The 20297-nt window shown below is 42.7% G+C and overlaps 2 protein-coding genes across 2 annotated transcripts in view; both read left to right on the top strand.

The window, feature by feature from the left end:
• PGPEP1 (pyroglutamyl-peptidase I) overlaps window positions 1-20297 on the top strand; it is a 167420-nt gene that overhangs the window by 84 nt on the left and 147039 nt on the right. The window lies entirely within an intron of this gene.
• The window catches only part of PIGG (phosphatidylinositol glycan anchor biosynthesis class G (EMM blood group)), a 71770-nt gene that overhangs the window by 24078 nt on the left and 27395 nt on the right, over window positions 1-20297 (top strand). Inside the window, exons 6-9 of the mRNA XM_082272896.1 lie at window positions 1728-1940; window positions 2301-2518; window positions 11332-11613; window positions 13129-13577. Of these exons, the coding sequence (XP_082129022.1) occupies window positions 1728-1940; window positions 2301-2518; window positions 11332-11613; window positions 13129-13577 (1162 nt within the window). The remainder of the gene's footprint in view (window positions 1-1727; window positions 1941-2300; window positions 2519-11331; window positions 11614-13128; window positions 13578-20297) is intronic.

Genomic DNA, 20297 nt, shown 5'->3' with positions numbered 1-20297 from the left:
GACCAGTTTCTTCCTGACTTTCATCCAGTTTGGAGCGATGTCCTGATCCAGGGAGGGTCTGTGTACCAAATACCTTCCACTTCTTAATAATATAATTTACTGTGCTTCTAGGCATTAATAATGCTTTTTAACATTTTTTTTTTGTATCCATCTTACTTGTGTCTGCCCACAACATTATCTCAAAGATCTTTTAAAAGTACCTTGCCACCCATAGTGCAACTGACGCAAACAATCAACTATCAGGGACTGCAATACTCCAGGAAAGCTGCTTTCATGCTCATCTAATCAAAATGATCACAGTTGAAAGTCAAATGGCTTTATGTGCCATTGATTAGCTACCCCTGATTGTGTTTACAAGTCATTTTTAGGAGGGGTGATCCTTTTTCCAACTTGATGATTCTGTTTTTGATTTTTTTTCTTTTTTTTGACGTGTTGGTGTTATAAATTTCTCTTGGTGTTATATATTTCTCTTGGATGTTACAAGTTGCACTAAATACAGCTGGATAAAACAAAAACTGTGCCAGTCTTCATTTCAGGCTGCAAAATGTGATTATTTTAAAGGTGAGTGTTTGTTTGTTTTCCAAAACCACTGTATATACAAGTGCTTAACCACATCCTGCCTGGCCTATAGCCGAATGACAACCGGGCGGGGGATGAGTTACCCTGACTGGGCATTAAATGACGTCCAGCAGAATAAGCTGCTCGTGTGCGCCCAGGGGTCACTCTAACACCGCATCTCTGATCTCGGTAAAGATGATGTAGGCTCTTTACCATGTGATTAGCTGTGACCAATTACAGCTGATCACAGTGGTACCCAGGAAGTGCCGGTAATTGACTTTCCTCAGTTCGGGCTGACAAGGCGCAAGCAGAGGAGAGCCGATCAGTGGCTCTCCTGACAGGGGGGGTCTGCGCTGATGATCAGTGCAGCCCCCATCAGAGGTACCCACAACAGATGCCAATCATTGCAAATAAAAAATGCCAATCAGTGCCTGTCAGTAATGCGTGATAATGCCTCATCAGTGCCATCTATCAGTGTCCCCTATCGGTGCCAATTATTGCTGCCTATCAGTGATGCATATTAGTGCCTCCTTATCAGTGCCGCCTCATCAGTGCCTTTCGGTGCAGTCTCATCAGTGCCCATCATTGAAGGCGAAAACTTACTTATTTACAATATTTTATTACCGAACCGAAACACATTTTTAATTTGAATAGCAAAAATTAAAAAACCCAGTGGTGATCAAATACCACCAAAAGAGAGCTCTATTTATGGAAAAAAATGATAAAAATTTAGTATGGATACAGTGTAGCATGACCGTGCAATCGTCATTCAAAATGTGACAGCACTGAAAGCTGAAAATTGGTCTGGGCAAGAAGGGGTTGAAAGTGCCCTGTTTTGAAGTGGTTAATCTTGGCCACAGCTGCCACCTTTGATTGAGCTGCATGGCTCCTTGGTACTATCTCTAAACTTTTAACTAATTTTGAAGCTATACTGCTCTTTCGCCATATGTGAAAACATCCATGTCATTGTTGTTTCTATAATGTTGAGGTAAGATGGTAGAACCTGAGAAAATTTAAAAAGCCAACTAAATGTTGATGCTGTACATCTAAAAGACCTGGCAGCTTAGAGTATATAATGTTTTCCATCTTAGCAAGACTTTTTTAATTTGACATTGTTATATTACTGACAGAACTGTGTTTACCCCTGAAATAATTAGCTTTCTCTTTAGGTCAGTTTACAGTACCAGAGATGATCCAACAGACTGATCTGGCTCCAACCCTGGCTCTGGGCCTTGGGCTGCCAATTTCAAGAAGCAGCTTAGGAAAACTTATAACTGAAGTTGTAGACCACAAAACAATGAGAGAACAGTTGAGATTCCTTCATTTAAATGGACATCAGTTGTGTAAACTTCTGAAGGAGAACTTGGAAGCTTATGAAAAAGGTACATTACTAAGAAAAAAAACCAGAAGAGTAGTTTAAGTATATGAAAACTAGTAGTGAAAGTTATATTATGTGCCTGTAGGTAATCAGTCCTCAGTGTGATTTTATTTTTATTATTATACAGGATTTATATAGCGCCAGCAGTTTGTGCGGCACTTTACAACAAGAGGACAGACAGTACAGTTACAATACAGTTCAATACAGGAGGAATCAGAGGTTCCTGCTCATTAAAGCTTACAGTCTTAAGAGGTTTTTTTTTGGAAACTATGATAGCTATAGGATAGTTTATCAACTGTATTGGAAAATAACGGCTTTGACTGCTTGTATATAGAATTAATTTTATGATCATTAATATTAATAGATGAAGGTTTAGAGCTTTTTAAGAAAGCAGAAAAATATCACGAAAATTGGATCAAGCTGTACTTGGAAGGCAATACATCTGAAACCCTTACTAACCTTGGCCGAAAAGTTCTCAAGCAGTATTTGGAAGCACTGAAAAAGTTGAGTTCTACCTTAAGCAAACAGGTGGCTGAGTACGATATCTATTCAATGACTGTTGGAGCCATCATAACTTTAGAGGTAAGTATGGGTGTCACACATATATATATATATATATATATATATATATATATATATATATATATATATATATATAAATATGATGTTTTGATTAAACTGTTTTCTAAGGTATTATTTGTATTTGTCTGCTTGGAAATGCGAATGTGCGGTCACCAACTATTATTGATTTACAGGCAGCATTCTTGGTATGTTAGGCAGTAAATCCCCAATCTAGGCAACAGTTCATACTGTGTGTGTTTTTAATACTGACCCTGCAAAAAAAAAAAATGACCGCTTTTCAGTGCCAACATATCTCGCAGTATATACTCAATGTGCTCTTTTTTTTTTTTTTTTTTTTAAATAAACTTTATTGAAAATTTTTTTTGCAATTAACAAAGTAGCAGAAAGTTCAGTAAACAAACTCAAATGAGCAAATATATACTGCAGTTAAACCAGATATCCAGAGTACCAGTAAAATCTAGTAAAAACAAATCAGATGGCAAGAGGGACTGGGATAGGATATCATGTGGAGAGGGGGTAGGGGTGAAGGGGGGAGGTGTGGGGCGGAGAGAGAGATTAGGGTAAAGGTAGGCTGGTAAAAAAGAGGAAGGGGGAAAGAGAGAGAGAGAGGGAGAGAGAGGGAGGGAAACCTATGAGAAAATATATGGGAGGCACGTTCACGTCTGGAGAAAAAACAATATATAGCATAAACATTATATGTCTTAGTTCACCGTGTATAGATAAAGAGGCATGAACAGCATTCCCAGAGACACTCTGCATCAAAAGGGGAAAGTACCGGTGCACGGAAAGGCGCACCCGCACCATAAGACACGGCAGTGGTGGGGCACTCAATCTAAAGTACCTAGCAGTGAAAGACAATTGTTTGTAAGGTCAACTCAGACTCGAAGAGGGGAAATGTTCAAGGGCTATAGCACATTAACCGAAAGGCATTGCGGAATGGCAAGTGTAGAGAGTCGGGTAGGCGTACAGGAAATGGATGAAAACTTGGGGGAAGATGCGTGAAAAAGAGAGTCAATCCAGGATGAGCAGGAGAACGTTGGGTATGTAATAGAGATATAGGTGTCCCATGTCATGTAGAATTTACGAGTAAGGCCAGTGAAAATCCGAGCATCGATGGAGTCTCTATTGAGAAGCTTCGCAAGTTCTGAAGTAACTTCTTGAAGGGTAGGAGGGCTGTAATTTATCCAGTTACGAAGTATGGCTCTCCTGGCTATCATGTATAGAGTTGCCAGCCATGCTTTATTTGCAGCAAGAATTGCAGATTGGGAATTGTCAAAACCCAGTGATCGTCCATCTAGATAGCCAAATAGTAGTAGAAGTGGGTGTCCAGTTGGAATAAGACCTGTGATCCGTTGGGCAAACAGTTCCACCTCTATCCAGAATTTTGAGGTGACGGGACAGGACCAAAACCTGTGGGATAAAGTTGGTCTGTTCTTCAAGCACCATGCACATTGCTGTGGAGCATTAGCGGTAGGTGAAAAAGTAAAGGGAGCATATGCCCGGTGAACTATTTTCAGTTGCTGTTCCTTCCAGAACTCATTTGCGATGATTGAGCATGTTGACCTGTACCCTGCCAGAATGCAGGATGGAAGGTTTGAAAAGTGGAAGTCTTTTTCCCAGGGTGATGTAAGAGGCATTGCTTTTTGCAGAAGCCGGTGACGTTGGAGTGGCTTGTATATGTTTGAAATGCTCGGCTTGGGAATGCTCACGAGGGTATCCAATAGAGAAGGTCTGAGGCTCTTGGCGATATCTCGGCAGAGATGGGTAGCAAAATCAGTGGCCTGATGAACATGAAGAAAGTCAGCAAGCGGAATGTTGAACTTCGAACAGATCTCCTGTAGCGGGAGAGGGCGGCCCGAGGACGTATCAAACAGTTGGGCAAAGTTCCTGAGGTTGTGTGAAGGCCAGCGCAAGTATGCAGCATATTGGAGAGGTTGATGGAACAGAGGGTGGCCTACTATGGGCAGGTATCTTGTAATTTTGGGAGATAGGGTGAGAAATTTACACGTTTCTCTCCAAGCAATTATAGTGTCTCTGAGGAGCAGATTGTTTTTGAGTGCAGCAGGCAAAGAGGAAAGGGAGCAGTGCAGGAGGGCTCCCAGGGTAAATGGAGCAACCATTTGCTTTTCAATGTCATAATTAGAGAAGTGGGAGTGGCCTGACACCCAATCCAAACCTATTCGGAGAAGACAGGCTATATTATAAAGTCTGATGTCGGGGATGTTCGCCCCACCCCCACCCCTTGGTAAAAACAATTTTTTGAGGGCTATTCGAGGTCGCTTCCCTCTCCAGAGGAACTTTTGGAGTGATTGATATAAGAGTTGTGTATCTTTGTGTTTTAACAATAGTGGGATCGTTTGTAAAGGGTAAAGGAGTTTTGGAAAGCACATCATCTTGAAGAGATGACACCTACCCAGCAAAGACAAAGGCAACCCAGACCACGCGTCCAACTTTTTGGTGATGTCCCTAAGTACCGGCGGAAAGTTCAAAGTATATATAGAAGAGGGGGTTTTACCTATGTTAATTCCAAGGTATTTGATGTGGCTTTTGGCGATCTTAAAAACTGACTCTGACTCCCAGGAGGTGGGATCGATCTGTCCAAGAGGTAATATTTCGCTCTTGGAAAAATTAATTTTCAAACCCGCGCAGGAGCGAAAGGTGTTGAAGATGTTGTGGATCAGAGGGATGTCCTTGGCCGGATCCGAGGTAAAGATGAGGATATCATCTGCAAACATGGCCGACCTCACCTCCTGAGCTCCCACTCGTACCCCATGGAGACCAGGGTGGGATGTCAATAATCGGGATAACGGCTCAATGGCCAAATTAAACAACAGGGGAGATAGGGGGCATCCCTGACGAGTTCCCTTGAAAAGGGAAAAAGATGGAGATGGGTGGCCATTCGTGATGACCGTGGCAGTAGGGGCAGAATACATGGATTGTATGAGATGCAGAAAAGGCCCTTCGAAGCCCAATCTCTCCAACACTTTAAGGAGCCATGTGAAGTTGACATTGTCGAAGGCCTTCTCTGCATCTAGCGTGATAATGGCCATGTCAAGTAGTGGATTTGTTTTCGCCATTTCCAGTACAGATAAGACTTTCCTGATGTTAGAGGTCGCCGAGCGTCCTTTTGTGAACCCTGCTTGGGCTGGGTGGATAATGCTTGGCATAATTTTCGCCAGTCTGTTAGCAATGATTTTTGAGAGTATTTTGGAATCTAAGTTTAAAAGGGAGATGGGTCGGTAGGAACCCGGTTCCAAGGGATCTTTGCCCGGTTTGGGAATCAGTTTAATATGGGCTTGGAAGCCCGAGGGCAAGTATGGATCACCATCTAAGATCTTTTGATAAACCGAGGTCAAAGTCGGGGAGATTACGTCCGAGGTAAGTTTAAAAAAATCTGAGGTGTACCCGTCCGGGCCAGGTGCTTTGCCAGGGGATAAAGTGTGGATAGTGGCAGAAACTTCTGCAAGTGTGATCGGGGCATTAAGGTCAGATAAGGCTGTAGGGTCTATCCTGGGGAGCGAAACCCCATCCAGGAAAGCATTTGCTTTCTGTAGGTCGATGTGGTCTCGACCATAAAGAGAGGAGTAGAAGTCATGCATCGCTTGGGAGATGTCCTCCCGCGATGTACAGATCTCGCCTCTAGAGTTCTTGATTGAAGCAATGTGCGTTGGGGTGTATTGAGTTTTACAAAGCTGTGCCAGTAATTTCCCCGATTTATTGCCAAATTTATGTAATGCAAGGTCCCGAAGAGAATGACGGAAACATTCGGACATTTCTGCCCAGTGGTCAAAGTCCTGTTTAGCCTTCTTCCACTCGGTTCTGTGAGTAGCGGTATTCGAACGAGAAAGGTTTACTTGTGCTCGTCGTAATGCGTCGCTGGCTTGGCAAAGATGGGCAGAGGTCTTACGTTTATAAGCCGTACTAAAGGCGATGATGTGGCCTCGCAGCACTGCTTTTCCCGTTTCCCATAGGAGAGCCGGGTCATGTGTATGTTGAGCGTTGTCGCTCAAAAAGTCTGTCCAGACTTTTTTTAGCAGGGACTGCAATTCTACGTTGTTGGCCAGGAAGGAGGGGAACCGCCAGATTCTAGTGGTGTTGGGTGATTGGTAGTCAGAGAACAGAAGAGATACTGGAGCGTGGTCTGAAATCGCCATATCCCCAATGAGGGGATTGGATGACCTCTGGAGGAAGAAGTGATTGCAAAAAAAATAGTCAATGCGAGATAAACTGTCGTGGGGGTGGGAAAAGAAGGTATACTCCCTGCCTAATGGGTTGGCTTGACGCCAGACATCAGTTAGGTCTAGAGATGCCGCAAAATCAGGTAGGTATAGCGGCTGGGACTGATGGGGGGACGGTTTGCCCTTGTCCTTAGATCTGTCTTCTAGGGTATCCATTACCGAATTGAAGTCCCCCCCCACCAATAGAGGTAGATGAACCATGGGGGCTAAGGAGGAGGTAAGTGATTGAAAGTACGATTTGGAGGGTGAATTTGGGGCGTACACATTTGCTACAACTAGCGTGGTGTCCCTAATCTTGAGTGTCAAAGTCAGCAACCTGCCCTCGGTATCCGCCTCCTCCGCCACAATTTCACAAGGTAGGGCTTTATTAATCAGCGTGATAACTCCCGCCTTATGATTTACTGCCGCTGAACCGCGTACCTGTCCTACCCATAGTTTTTTCATACGATGGAAATCTGAAGTCGGTAAGTGGGTTTCCTGCAAAATAGCGATATCCGCCTTAAGTCTTTTCAAATGACGTAGTATTGCCATTCTCTTGTGAGGGGACCTGAGCCCTTTGGTGTTCCATGATATTATTTTAACATCAAGGAGGATCAAATAGAAGGGGAGTACATAGTGGTTCTATTAGTAAGAGTAGAGGGAGGGGGGAGTCTGTGAAATGTAAATGTGTAGGTTGAGTGCCTAGCGGAGAAGCAGTGCCTGTCTTCTGCCGAGATAGATGTAGATAGGTATTCCCAAGAAGGAGTAAACATGTAGATACAATATACCGTGATAGAAGTACAAAAAAACATACCAAAGAAGTCTGGGACTTCGCTTTCTTCCTGACAAGCTGCATCTCACCAGCACGGCGTTACCGGATCGAGCAGACACTAGCCCAGCTCCCACGACGCCACCCTCTTGTGGGTGAATCAGGAGTCGCAGGGTCCCATGTCTGAAAATGACATGATCGCTGAGGCCTCCACCTAACCAAAGTAGCAAACCTTCTGGTAGTAAGAGTGGCGCCAGTGAGGCTTGGCCGGTAAGGCTGAGTGAGGGGAGATGCTGGTTGCAACCAGGAGTGATATAAGAAAAGAAGACATTAAAACATTGAACCAATACAGCAATAAATCAATAAAACAACAGGAATGAACCTCAGTTTTTCCCTTGCTTGGTATTAGAGCCGTGTGAAAACTTAGGATAAACCGCAATAACCCCCTAGGGGGGGACATATAAAGAAAGAAAAACTCTTCCCTGGCAATGATAACTCAGGAGCCTGGTGCAGAGTAGGGATCACCCGGGCATATTCCCAAAGACTTAACTATATACCTGGGGGGTAGTGGAGCAAAAGTGTTGCAACCGACCAACTCATATGAAAGAGAGTAGATTGTGCTGTTAGCGCTTCCGGTCTCCATTAGAATTATGCGCGTATCTTGCCCTTTTAGAGGAATCCTTCCGTGGACCACGTGTGTCCCTGGCGCCCAAGAACGGGGAGACTGGAGAGGACTCTTGGGTCTCCATAGCCATTTGCATGTGTGCTTGAAGGAAGTCAGAAGCCTCGTCAGGATGCGTGAAAGATTTAGAGTCTCCCGCTGGTGTATTAAATCGCAAGATCGCTGGGTAGGCCAAAGTAAATTTAATACCCTTGTGGTATAGTGCGGAACAAAGTGGCTGGAATGCTTTTCGTCGCCTTGCGACGTCTTGTGAATAATCCGCAAACAATAACAATTTGTGGCCTTCCAATTGCAGCGCTTTGGCATTGCGGTACGATTTGAGAATGGCATTCCTGTCAGCATAGTTTAAGAAACGCACGATCACTGGGCGCGGTGTGCGCCTATCATTCGAAGGTGGACCCAGTCTATGTGCCCTTTCTACTGTGCATGGCGTTGTAATCCCCAACGCCTGGGGGATGCGGTTAGAGCACATGTCAGGCAGGGCAGCAGCAGTAAAAGACTCTGGGATTCCTATGATTCGCAGATTATTCCTGCGTGAGCGATTCTCGAGATCTTCCAGCTTGTCCAATATGTATTGCTGAGTCTGTGCCGTTTTTTGGTCATTGGAGAGATTCGATTGAACCTCATCCTCCACTTCAGAGAGCCTGTGCTCTAAGTCTGTGAGCCTCCGAGCTTGTTCCCCCACCTCCCTGCGTATCTGTGTGATGCCGTCCGTGACAGCTTTGTCCACTGCAGCCGTGATGGTGGGAAGCAGCAGAGCAGCTACTGCCTGGGCTATGCGGGTATACTGATCTTCCGAACAAGGGAGAGCTGCGGCCATCGGTGCCGGGGGGGGCGGGGAACCCGCGAGGTGCTGTGCAGCGGCCATATTGTCTGCCGGTGCGGCGGGAGGATCCGCATCCGAGCGGGTCTCTCCTGGGCTCGGAGCGCCGTGGATGACAAATCGGTCCATACCTGGGATGTCCCCTGAGGATTAGGAGGTGGAAGGGGTGCAAGCCTCTGGTCCCGGGAGCTGGTAAGCCGATGTTTTAAGCAGGTGTGTCCGGAGCCGCCGTTGCAACCGCCTAGCTCATCAGGCGCCGGAACCGAATGTGCTCTTTTAAAAAAAATGAAAATATAATATTTTTCCTGCATCATGTGTTCTGAGTCATTTTTAGTATCATGTGACTACACCACTAACTAACTTGAGCATATGCAACGATCCCACATTTTAGGATTTATTTTTTATAAGGCCCCTTTCACACTGGGCGGATCCATTTTGACGGACTCTGCTTGCTAAGCGGGAATCGCTCCACTGATCCCAGCTGAGCAGGGGGATGACAGGTCCGTCTCTGCTCACTGTGCAGAGAAAGACCTGTCAGAGTCCTGCTCTCCTGTCCATTTTTATCCGATTAATTTTCATCATAGAGGACAATGGTTGGCCCAATCGGGTCCCTCTGAAAAACCGACAGGCGGACCTGATCAGTTTGATCATGTGAAAGGGGCCTTATAGGAAACAGATTGTCAGAATCATCTCATCTGACCAAGATGATTTTATATTTAAAGTGGTTGTAACCCTAAAAAAAAGAAAATGAGCTCCTGTTTCCTTATAGCAGATTAAACAGCACAGTGCTTGTGCTGTCTAATCTGCTCCTTTCTAAACTAAAAAACCTGGCTAATCCTGCCTATTCCTGTATCCTCTTGTGTGTACTGACCATGATAATCATGGCTGCTGAGCCCTGATTACCATAGTCCATTTACATGCCTCCCCCGCCTGTCAGCTCCTGTGTGTGAGCAGTCTACGCCCCAGGCCCCCCCCCCCCCCCCCCCGCTGCTATTCGTGGTAGGATAAACTGTAAAAAAATGTCACTGCCAGCCACTCTCTTTTATGCAGCCATAATGCACAGTGTTAGTGTTTGTTGAAAATGAATCCTGTAAATACCTTTTTCAGATATCTTTGGGCCAGTCACATGACCTCCCCCATCTATTGGCTATAGTGGGAGAGCTGAGCGGCCAGCACAGCGGTCACATGACCTCCCCGGGTGACGCCGGAGGGAGATCTCGGTCCCTCCCACTGTAGCCCATAGATAGAGAAGGAGATCAGCTGGGAGTCACATGGCCAGCCTGAAGAGATCTGAAAATAAAGGTATTTACAGGCTTCATCTGCAGATAAAATAAACTGTTCAGCTTTGACCAAAATCGAATAATGCCCTTGCTATAGGTGTAAGCTGTTTATGTATCTCCTGAAGTCTGACTGCAAAACTCCCAAAGAGGGCGTAATTCCATCCTGCCTTGTTGTAACGATGTTAATAAGACCCTCCCAGTCGATTCAAACCCATTCACATGTGCTCTCTCTGTCGCAGTAGCTCTGAGCTCAGCAATGCTGTGACAATTAGTGGACCATACGTGTGTGTGTGTTTCAGAGCTGGGAGTGTCTTAACAATAAGATAGGAAGGGGTGATGCCGTCTCTAACTTTTCGGCCAGGCTACAGGAGGTACGTAAACTGCCTACACCTAAGCTGCAAAATTTGTTTGTATCTACCAACACTCCTTATGTACATAAGCAGCTTTTAGTAAATGTGAACTAACCCTTTAATGCCCCCTTTTTTTTTTTTCCTCTACTCATCCATGTAGTCTTTAGATTTTGCTTTAAAGCCCAACTCCAATCAAAGCTTTTTTTTCCAGTGGGGACACAGACTGTAACAAAATACTTTCTTAATCTTTTGGTAAAATGGGGAATGGTTAGAACATCTGTGATATTGTTTTCCTATCTTTGTGACATTTCTTGTCCTGCTGACAGTGAGGTTGGTTTACTAAAACCGGAGAGTGCAAAATCTGGTGCAGCTGTGCTTGGAAGCCAATCGGCTTCTAACTTTACCTTGTTCAAATAATCTTTGACGACAAAAAAAATAAAACTGGAAGCTGATTGCTTTTTATGCAGAGCTGCACCAGTTTTTGAACTTTGCACTCTCCAGTTTTAGTAAATGAACTCCAGGCTGTCACAAGGGCAGAAAGTGTAATGAAAACTCCCCAAAAGGGCAAAGATAGTTGTGAAAATTAGACAGAAATATTTATTTTTGCATATAAAAAAAAAACAAACAAACATTTTAGCTGGGGTTGGTCAATAATTGTGTAAATTAATAAAACATTTATTTTATCTTTGCAGATTTTCTTCCTACTTTTGCTGAGTATTCCAAATGCTCTTGGAAACAAAGCAGAGTTTGATCTACCTCTGGCATCACCACTTTTCTCACTGTTTTTCTACTTGACATGCCTAGTGCTGGCTGCTGTCCATGTCATTGTATGCACATCTTCAGAAAACACATGCTTTTTCTGCAGCATGTCATGGCTGTTGGCAATGGGGATTATGGTACTTATCTCCGCACTTCTTTGCATTATATTATCAATTTTTGGCAAAATGATATTGCGTCTAAAACCATCAAATGAGGTAAGTAAAATAACTGAATTTAAATGGTTTTAATTTATTTATATGCAAGCACACTTTACACCCATTGCAGGATTTATTACTGTATATTTTTAGTCATACATCACAGGGCACAGGAGAATGAATTCCTAGACTAGCGGCTTATGCTCTACCACCAGGTGATTGGACACTGACAAATAGTAAAGCTTGACACTGCCCAGCATAACCGCCATTCCCCAATTCCAGCATTGTCTCAGTTTTTAGCTAGTGTCCGTAGGTGATGATCCTGTCACCTCTCCTGAGATCGTCTTTTCTGTCTTGATGCATGACTTTCTACTTTGAACTGCCTTTTTCTTTTGAGTTTGGCGTATGACCTCTCAAAAGAATTGAATGAATATTGCAGTGTGCAAATGCAGGCCCAATGGAGAAGATTCTGACAAGAAGTGGTGTGGTGCGTAAGAGGCCCCACAGCCAGATCTCAACAGATGGGCATAGGAAAAAGACTTTTAAGTTTATCTGTACTGAAACAACTAAGAAAGTAAGACTTTAAACCTGGCCATGTATTTGCAGTTGCATCTCTGAGAAAGACCACTTTGCATAATAACTCTGCTGATTGCTGGGACTCCTTGTGGTCCTCTCCTAATACTGACAGCACGCATGATAACTTGGCCCATCGTTATTTCCTATATTATAGTTCAGGATCTGCCATGCTTACAAACAATTCATTCCAAAAAATTGGAACAATATGGCATAAAAAGCTTTTTGTTACTACCCTTAAGGACATCAGACTTGGCCTTAAAATTTGAAGCAACATTTGCTTTTATTTATCTTTTTATGGGCAGTGTACCATAAATAAAATACATACACTATTACTGTCTTATTTTTTTAAAGCGATCTGTTTTTCTCAAACCTAGATTCCTAGAATATGAATAATGAAAAACAATTTTTGTGCAAAGAACTATCACTAGGTTTGCACTGATACCATTTTTTTTACTGGCGAGTAGGAGTACCAACACTTGTACACAATTTCTCGCTGATACCGAGTAGCGATACTTTTTCAGTGCGATTTGAGCTCATACAAATTTTTGAGTTCAAAACTGCACTGCAAAGAAATGGTGTGATTCCTGTCTGAATCGCATGCCATTTCCAACACCGCTCCTGTGCGAACCCAGGCTGAAGTCACTATGATGAGTTTGGGTTCTCAGAGGAGCAGTGCGGGAAACCGCATGTGATTTTTATTCATTTTTCTCAAATGGCACCAGGTATCAGTTTTAGGTATTGGAGCATTTGCGCAGCACAAGTACTCGTGCAAATGCTTAGTATTGGCACCAATATCGGTATTGGTGCAGCCCTAAGTATCACCTTTTTCAGATGGGGGGGGGGGGGGTTGGGAATGACCCAGAGAAGCTAAAAGACATGATGTTATGCTGCTATGTATACATCCATTATCAATATAGTATGTTTGGGCTATGTATTTGTAAATTGTGTTGGACAAATGCAAGAAATGATACTAACCTCCCGTGTTAACCATTCCCCCAGGTAACGAACTCTGGCATGCAGGCCTGGTCAGAGCTGGACATCCTCCTTTTGGTAGGGACTCTGGGTCATGTGTTTAGTATGGGATCAAGTAGCTTCATCGAGGAAGAACACCAAACATGGTATTTTCTTGTTAGTACATTGTGTCTGGCTCTATCCCAGGAAATGTGTCGGAAGTACTTTCTTGTCAAAAAAGGAAATTTATCAGACTCTGCAGCTTTCAATCAGGCAGAGGAAGAAGAAGCATACATAAATGAGATTTATGATGCCCATAAGAAAGAGTTACAAGAGGAAAAGTTACCAATTATAACTCGGTTTATTAAAAACAATGAGAAATGGATTGCGTTATCGAGTCCTGGCCTTATTCTGATTTGTTGTCGATTACTACGTCCCCTCAATCAGACAGGAGTTCAGTGGATTCATCGACCAGATTTTGGGCATTGGTTGACAAGGTAATTTGTGTTTCTTAAGGCCCGTACACACGATAAGAAAATTGGGAAGTAAAATTTTGTCCGGTGAACGTTCTGCCGATTTTCAGTTCGTTGGTATGGTGCTTTCAACAGCCGATTTATGCATTTTCGTACAACAAAAACTGAATGTGCAGGCTATAAAATTTTTATGGTACGTTAACACCACGTCCGATTTTTCCTTTTAATTAGTACAGTTTTCGTCTGGAAAAAAAAATCATAAGAGCAAGACTACGTAAAGGGTTCTATACCGTCAGAGCAGTAAGGATGTGGAATTCTCTTCCACAAGCAGTTAGTGGGCACCTTAACGACCACAACATACAGGGGTATACAATGTACTATTGACATAAACACGTATACACACACACGCATCATAGGTTGAACTGGATGGACTGGTGTATTTTATTCAACCTCACAAACTATGTAACTACGCATGCTCGGAAATGAAAGAAGACATACAAATCAATTCAACACATTACATCACTTCTGAAGTTGAATTCTGTCTTACGAGAATTTTCGTATGAAAGTAACCTCTTCACTTTCCATATGAGATTAGTATGCAACAAAAAAAACGGAGGAAAATTCATCCGATTATCTGATTGTGTGTACAAGGCTTTACTTTGGTGAATGTTTTCTGGGTTAGTATGTAGATTTGCTATCTTAGTTGATCTAGGTCTCTTTGTGCTATTTCTGTAGGAGTTATGCAGTTAAAGCGGTATTAAACCCAAAGCTAAAAATGTAATATTTTGCATCTTACCAATCATTAAATGTGGTGACTGCATTAGCTTTCTTTTTTAGCCCCCCCCCCCCCCCTCTGTTTTCAACTAGTGTAGCACACCTCCTGTATTGGAGTACCTCCACTCTCGATGAAGGCGCACAGAGGACACATTTTGACAGCCGCATTGTCAGTCTGGGGGGAGGTGAGTGTTTAGATGTACTAGTAGATTTAAATACACTAACATATTGAAGTCAAACTCTAGCCAATACTTTATAATCAGTTACAGCAAACAGAAAAAAGTGTGCCATAAGGAGCCAATGAATTTGGGAGAAACCAGCCCTAAGTAATGTAGAAAAATATAAAAGCACCAATATTAACCCCAATCTCACCACCAGAAGAGAGGGGCAAGAAAGAGCTTTGGGCATATAAATGATGACTCCCAAATAATTAAAATTAATTAAACCAATTAAAAAATATATACATAGTTATTTTTATTATTACAAAGATCGATACAATATACAAGCATACATTAAACCAAAGGGCCAAATAACACCCCAATAGAAAGATTGAACACACATAATATTGTGTTATTAATGGAAATCAGGACAAAACTGTTGTCAACATGTTTCGTGGCACATCTGACCCGCTTCTGGACTATTTGTTTGTCCACATAATTTCACAAATATCTGTTAACTGACATATCAACTTTAAAAAGGATGCGTTTCAGTTAGGAGGAGACAAAAACCAGCTGCATCAAAGACCACAGAAACCGCCAACAATTGCCACTTGCTCGACATGAAGATGAAATTCTGAGATAAAATCATAGATCCAGGTTCAACACATAAAGTGTCTGTATGCACTTATTCAGAGAAGTTCTCCCATTAGTAGGTATGGCTCATGGGTTCAATCAGAATTGAATATGGTCAGTCCCCACGTCTGATGCCTGGGTCTCCCGAGACCCTGCCAGCCACAAATGTGAGCCCCCTAAACATTTTTCTTCCTTTTGGTTTAAAGGTTTTGCATAAATAAAAAGCTGATCATTTTAAGCACCCCTGTCAGTGTTAAATGGTTTGTCCCATCCCTGTAACTGCAAGAGAGCATTTCTGTTGAAAAACAACAGACTAAGAGCCGGTTCATACTGGGGGCGACTTGTCAGGAGACCTGGTCGCCTGACAAGTCGCCGTGGGTCGCCTGCAATAGATAGCACAGGACCCGTTCTAATAGGAGCGACACAAGTCGCTCCGACTTAGAAAAAGGGTCCGGAGCTTCTTTGGGGCGACCTGGAGCGACCTGCATTGACTTCAGTGATATGAAGTCCGTGCCGGTCGCGGTGCGAGCTGCGCACTGCGACCTCACAGGTCGCCCCGGCAAGTCGGGTCGCTGCAATGTGAACCGGCTCTTACTGGCTCACTGGCATCAGATAAAAATAGAAAAGGTAAACCTTAAAAAAGGAAACAAATGCTGCCATCCCGTCTAAGAAATTCAAAGCTGCAATATAATAAATGTTTGCTTTTGGGTTTAATACTGCTTTAATTTGGTATTAATGGGCAGGCTGCATGTGACGGAATTCCCAAGGATTATGCTAATCTGCTTGACAGTGGATTAACATGAGGCTTGCACCATATGTTTCTCATTTTAGAGTTGCCAGGCCTAGATTAAAAGGTAATCCCGATAGGCCTATGCCAAGGGTGGCAGGATCAGGATAAGCAAAGTCAGTTGAACCTGCCATAGATTTTTGATACTACACAATTTGTACAAAAAATCAAACTGAACTCCAAAGCTTTTCTATGGCTTTAGATATTTAAATTGTGCTTATGTAGTACCCTAAAAATGTTACATTTTAGTCTTAATTTTAGGTTTCCTTCTGGTAAAGTATGTAATAGTATATAAGTATGCCTAGGCATTCCTGTGTCTACTGCCACATAGCTGTACATCTGCAGTGTAAGATTAGGTGACTGCTGTCCATGACTGCTAGTTTTTGGAGATTTGGTGATGTCACTACACTGCTTCACACTGATGTTCTTGCTGGAGGCTCTGACATATGGAAGCACACCATGCAGAAAAAGGAATGTAAGGGCCATTTAATGTAGAACTATAGGCACATTTTTTTTTTTCATTTTGGCTAGAGTAAGGCTGGCCATACACGATACAATTTTCTGAACAATTTTCTTGAAATTTACCTTCAACTATGTAGTACAAAGGCCTGCCTAATTAGATACAAGTGAAAGTGTTTTTTAGCTTTGACCTTATATTATGTGGTTTGTGGTAGATCTAACAGAAAATTGTACAACAAAAGTTGAACATGTATGGCCAGCCTAAGGGGGGGGTTATAACCCATCTCTCTCCCATTGCGGAGATTTCCCTTCACTTCTTGTCAGGAACAGGAAGTGAGAGGAAATCCCTGCAAATAAAGGGAATTCTTTGGGCACCCCCAGGTCACCAGAACTAGTGTCCTCGTTGGAACATTTCCCTCCTATTACTTTTCTAGAGACAACCCAAAATTTGGGATTTTCTTTTACTTTCACTTGCAATGATAATGATAAACAAGACAAGGGGGAATCTTCCTAACGGGGACACAGACAACAATAAAAACTGGAAAGGGTTCTAATCTCTCTCCACTCTAACCTAAATGGAAAAAAAAAAAATGTTGCCTTTAGTTATACTTTAACACTAGCTGTGTCCAAGCCAATTAGTGGGGGATCAGTGAACAAATGCCCTGCTGAAAGAGATGAACAGTACAAATGTCACTTTTGTGAAACTGTGTTCGTTCAGTTTTGGCCTCCTGCAACTTAACAAACCCATGCTATGTCTATGGGCAGGGCCATGTAATGAGGATGGAGACAAGTAATTTCATCCAAAAAGGACACCAAACGTGGTCTTGTCTTTTCTTGTTATAGTACAGTGTCTGGCTTTACCTAGGAAATGCGTTGGAAACAATTTCTTGAAAGGAGAAAAAAAAAAAGGGAAGAATATCAGGTTCTGCAGTGTTTAATCAGGTAGAGGAAAAACTAGCATACACTAATGAGATTTATGATACCATTAAAAATTACAAAAGTGAAAGTTACCAATTTTATAACTCAATTTATTAAAGCCAATGAAAAATGGATTGCATTATCTAGTCCTGATCTGCTCTCTATTTGTTGATTTACTTCAGAGATCTATGACTGAATAAACTACCATCAGAGAGGTAGTTTTTAAAGTGGTTGTGACCGGCAGCTCCTGCACCATGCGTGGGAGTGACGTCACGTGGCTCTGGCCAGTAGCACAGCCAGATTCCGCAGACCCGGAAGGAAGATGGGCGAAGATGGATGCGGCTTCCAGTGGGGACGACGCGGGTTTCAATGGCATGTAAGTGTCGCATAATGTCCTAGCATGCGTTGCATACTAGCACATTATGCATTTACTTTGCAGGTAAACAAAAAGAAAAATTATTTTCAAGACTTTACCTCCTGTTTAAAGAGGAAGGACACCTCAGGCTGATTTTTATTTTCTGACCTGTAAAGTAAAGGCATAATGTGCTAATATGCATTGCATACTAGCACAATATGTGAAACTTACCTGCAAACTAAGCCCTCCACCGATGCGTTGTCATCGCTGGAGGCTGCATCCATCGTCACCTGTCTTCCTCCTAGGTCTGCGGACTCCATCTGTGTGACGGACCGAAGTCGTGTGACGTCACTCTTGCGCATGCGCGCGGGAGCTGCCGGTTACGGCACAGGGTTCTGAAGGAATGGCACAGGTGGCCGTTCCTTCAGCGTGCATGAGCCGATGACGTCATCGGCTGCACATATAGTAAATATCTCCTAAACAGTGCACATTTAGGAGATATTTACAGTACCTATAGGTAAGCCCTATTATATGACTTGCCTATAGGTACAATTCATCTATGTAAGTTTACATCCACTTTAATGCAACACAAATGCAGCAATTACAACACTCGTAATCCATTGACACTTCCTCCAGCTTTCTAACTGAAAGTCTTTACCTCAGTATAGATTGGGAGCTGGAAGAAGAGTCTCCAGGAGCCTGGCATTGCACCTATGATCATGGTTACAATGCTTTGCAGACTAATTATTTTTTGTTTTTTTTTAAATTCATAAAAATGCATGCAATTTTTTTTTTGCTGCAAATATATATATATTTAGTATTTTTTGGACTTAGCCTTTAACTACTATAGTAAATCAGTCTATTAGTTTTGACTGATGTGCATACACTTAATATTTTTAACTTGTAGCTTCAGAGCGTTGGCATCATAGGAAATCTATGGTCACAGCATACACTATAATTTTATATCACAAACAAACAAAAGATTTCCCATTTCACTTGCCAGCCAGCCTGCAAAACAACTAAATTGGCCCTGTCTAACAGTGTACGTTAAAAACAGAGGGTTTTGCAATGGATAGGTTAAGGGCAAGTATGTCTGGAGGGAGCTCATTATGCATTGCCCTTCCATGTGTACCTTGCTGCAAGGGCCAGTTATAGGTTGAGGTGGTTGCCACTTTTTTGTACAGTTGGTTGAATTGGGAGCTGGGAACGCACTGGATGCCTTCGCTGCCATTGTGCTCTTGCTGGGGGTCACATGCGTATCTGTGCCTTTGAGGAGTGGGCTCCCTCCAGGCATACCTGCACATAACCTATCCATTGTTATATGTGCTCCTACTATGGAGTCTTTGGAAATTAAGCCCTGGTTCACACTAGTGATTGACCGATATCGTTTTTTCGTTGCGATACCGATATTTTGCCAATCGCATATCGGTAATGGCCGATATTTTCACACATGTAAAAATTACCCAAAAAAACACAAAATTCAACATTAATCTCTTAATAAACATGTTAATCTTTATTTATTAACATTAAGTGTTCATTCTTCACACCTTAACTGCATAAAAACTTATATGAAAACTTCAATTGCAGGGACATTTGCTTTGCATTTCACATCATCTGATTGTGCATTAATGCATAATAAAGTACTGCAGTAGTGGACTCACACACTGCAATATGTTACTGCAGTGCAGTCAGTGCAAAACAGCTAGAAAAAAAAAGCTAGGCAACAACAACAGCTACACAAAATACACATACACAGTGGATTGGATGGACTAGAGTCAGTGGAAGAGGACTACCTCTGCAGTAAGGCACTGACTGCAACTAATGCAGTGCAGTGCAGTCAGTGCAAAGCTGCTAGAAAAAAAGCCAGGCAACAACAACAGTTACACAATATACACCACATACACAGTGGATTGGATGAACTGGAGTCAGTGAAGGAGGACTACCTCTGCAGTGCAGTCAGTGCAAAAATGCTAGAAAAAAATCAAGGCAACAGCTACACATGTCACAGTGGATTGGACTGGAGTCAGTGGAGGACTATCTCTGCAGTAAGGCACTGACTGCAACTAATGCAGTACAGTCAGTGAAAAAGAGCAAGGCAACAGCTACACATGTCACAGTGGATTGGACTGGACTGGAGTCAGTGGAGGTCTACCTCTGCAGTTAGGCACTGCAGTCGGTGAAATACTGCTAGAAAAAAATCAAGCCAACAGCTAGACATACTGGATTGGATTGGAGTCAGTGGACTACCTCTGCAGTAGGGCACTCACTGAAATGACAGCAGTCAGTGCAAAACTGCTAGAAAAAAGCTAGGCAACAGCTAGACAGTGGATAGGATTGGAGTCAGTGAACTACCTCTGCAGTAGGGCACTCACTGCAACTGCAGTCAGTGCAAAGCTGCTAGAAAAAAAGTAGGCAACAGCTAGACAGAGGAGTGGAGTGGAAACTACTCTTTTCAATACCCCCAGTTAAGTAGAACAATATTATAATGCATATATATGTGTATATCAGCTCTGCTATACACATATATACTATCCAAAAAGGTTTGCTTTTTTTTGATCAGCAGCAGCTTACCTGTAAAATAGAGGAAGTGCAACAATTTTCCTAAGCGCAGGTACCTTTACCCATTTTAGTTCAATATTATAATGCAGAAAGCAGAACAT

Source organism: Pelophylax lessonae (assembly GCF_965119305.1).
Source record: "Pelophylax lessonae genome assembly, chromosome: 1".
NCBI lineage: Eukaryota > Metazoa > Chordata > Amphibia > Anura > Ranidae > Pelophylax > Pelophylax lessonae.
Note: the sequence above shows the minus strand (reverse complement) of the source record. Positions and strands in the feature narration are given on the sequence as shown.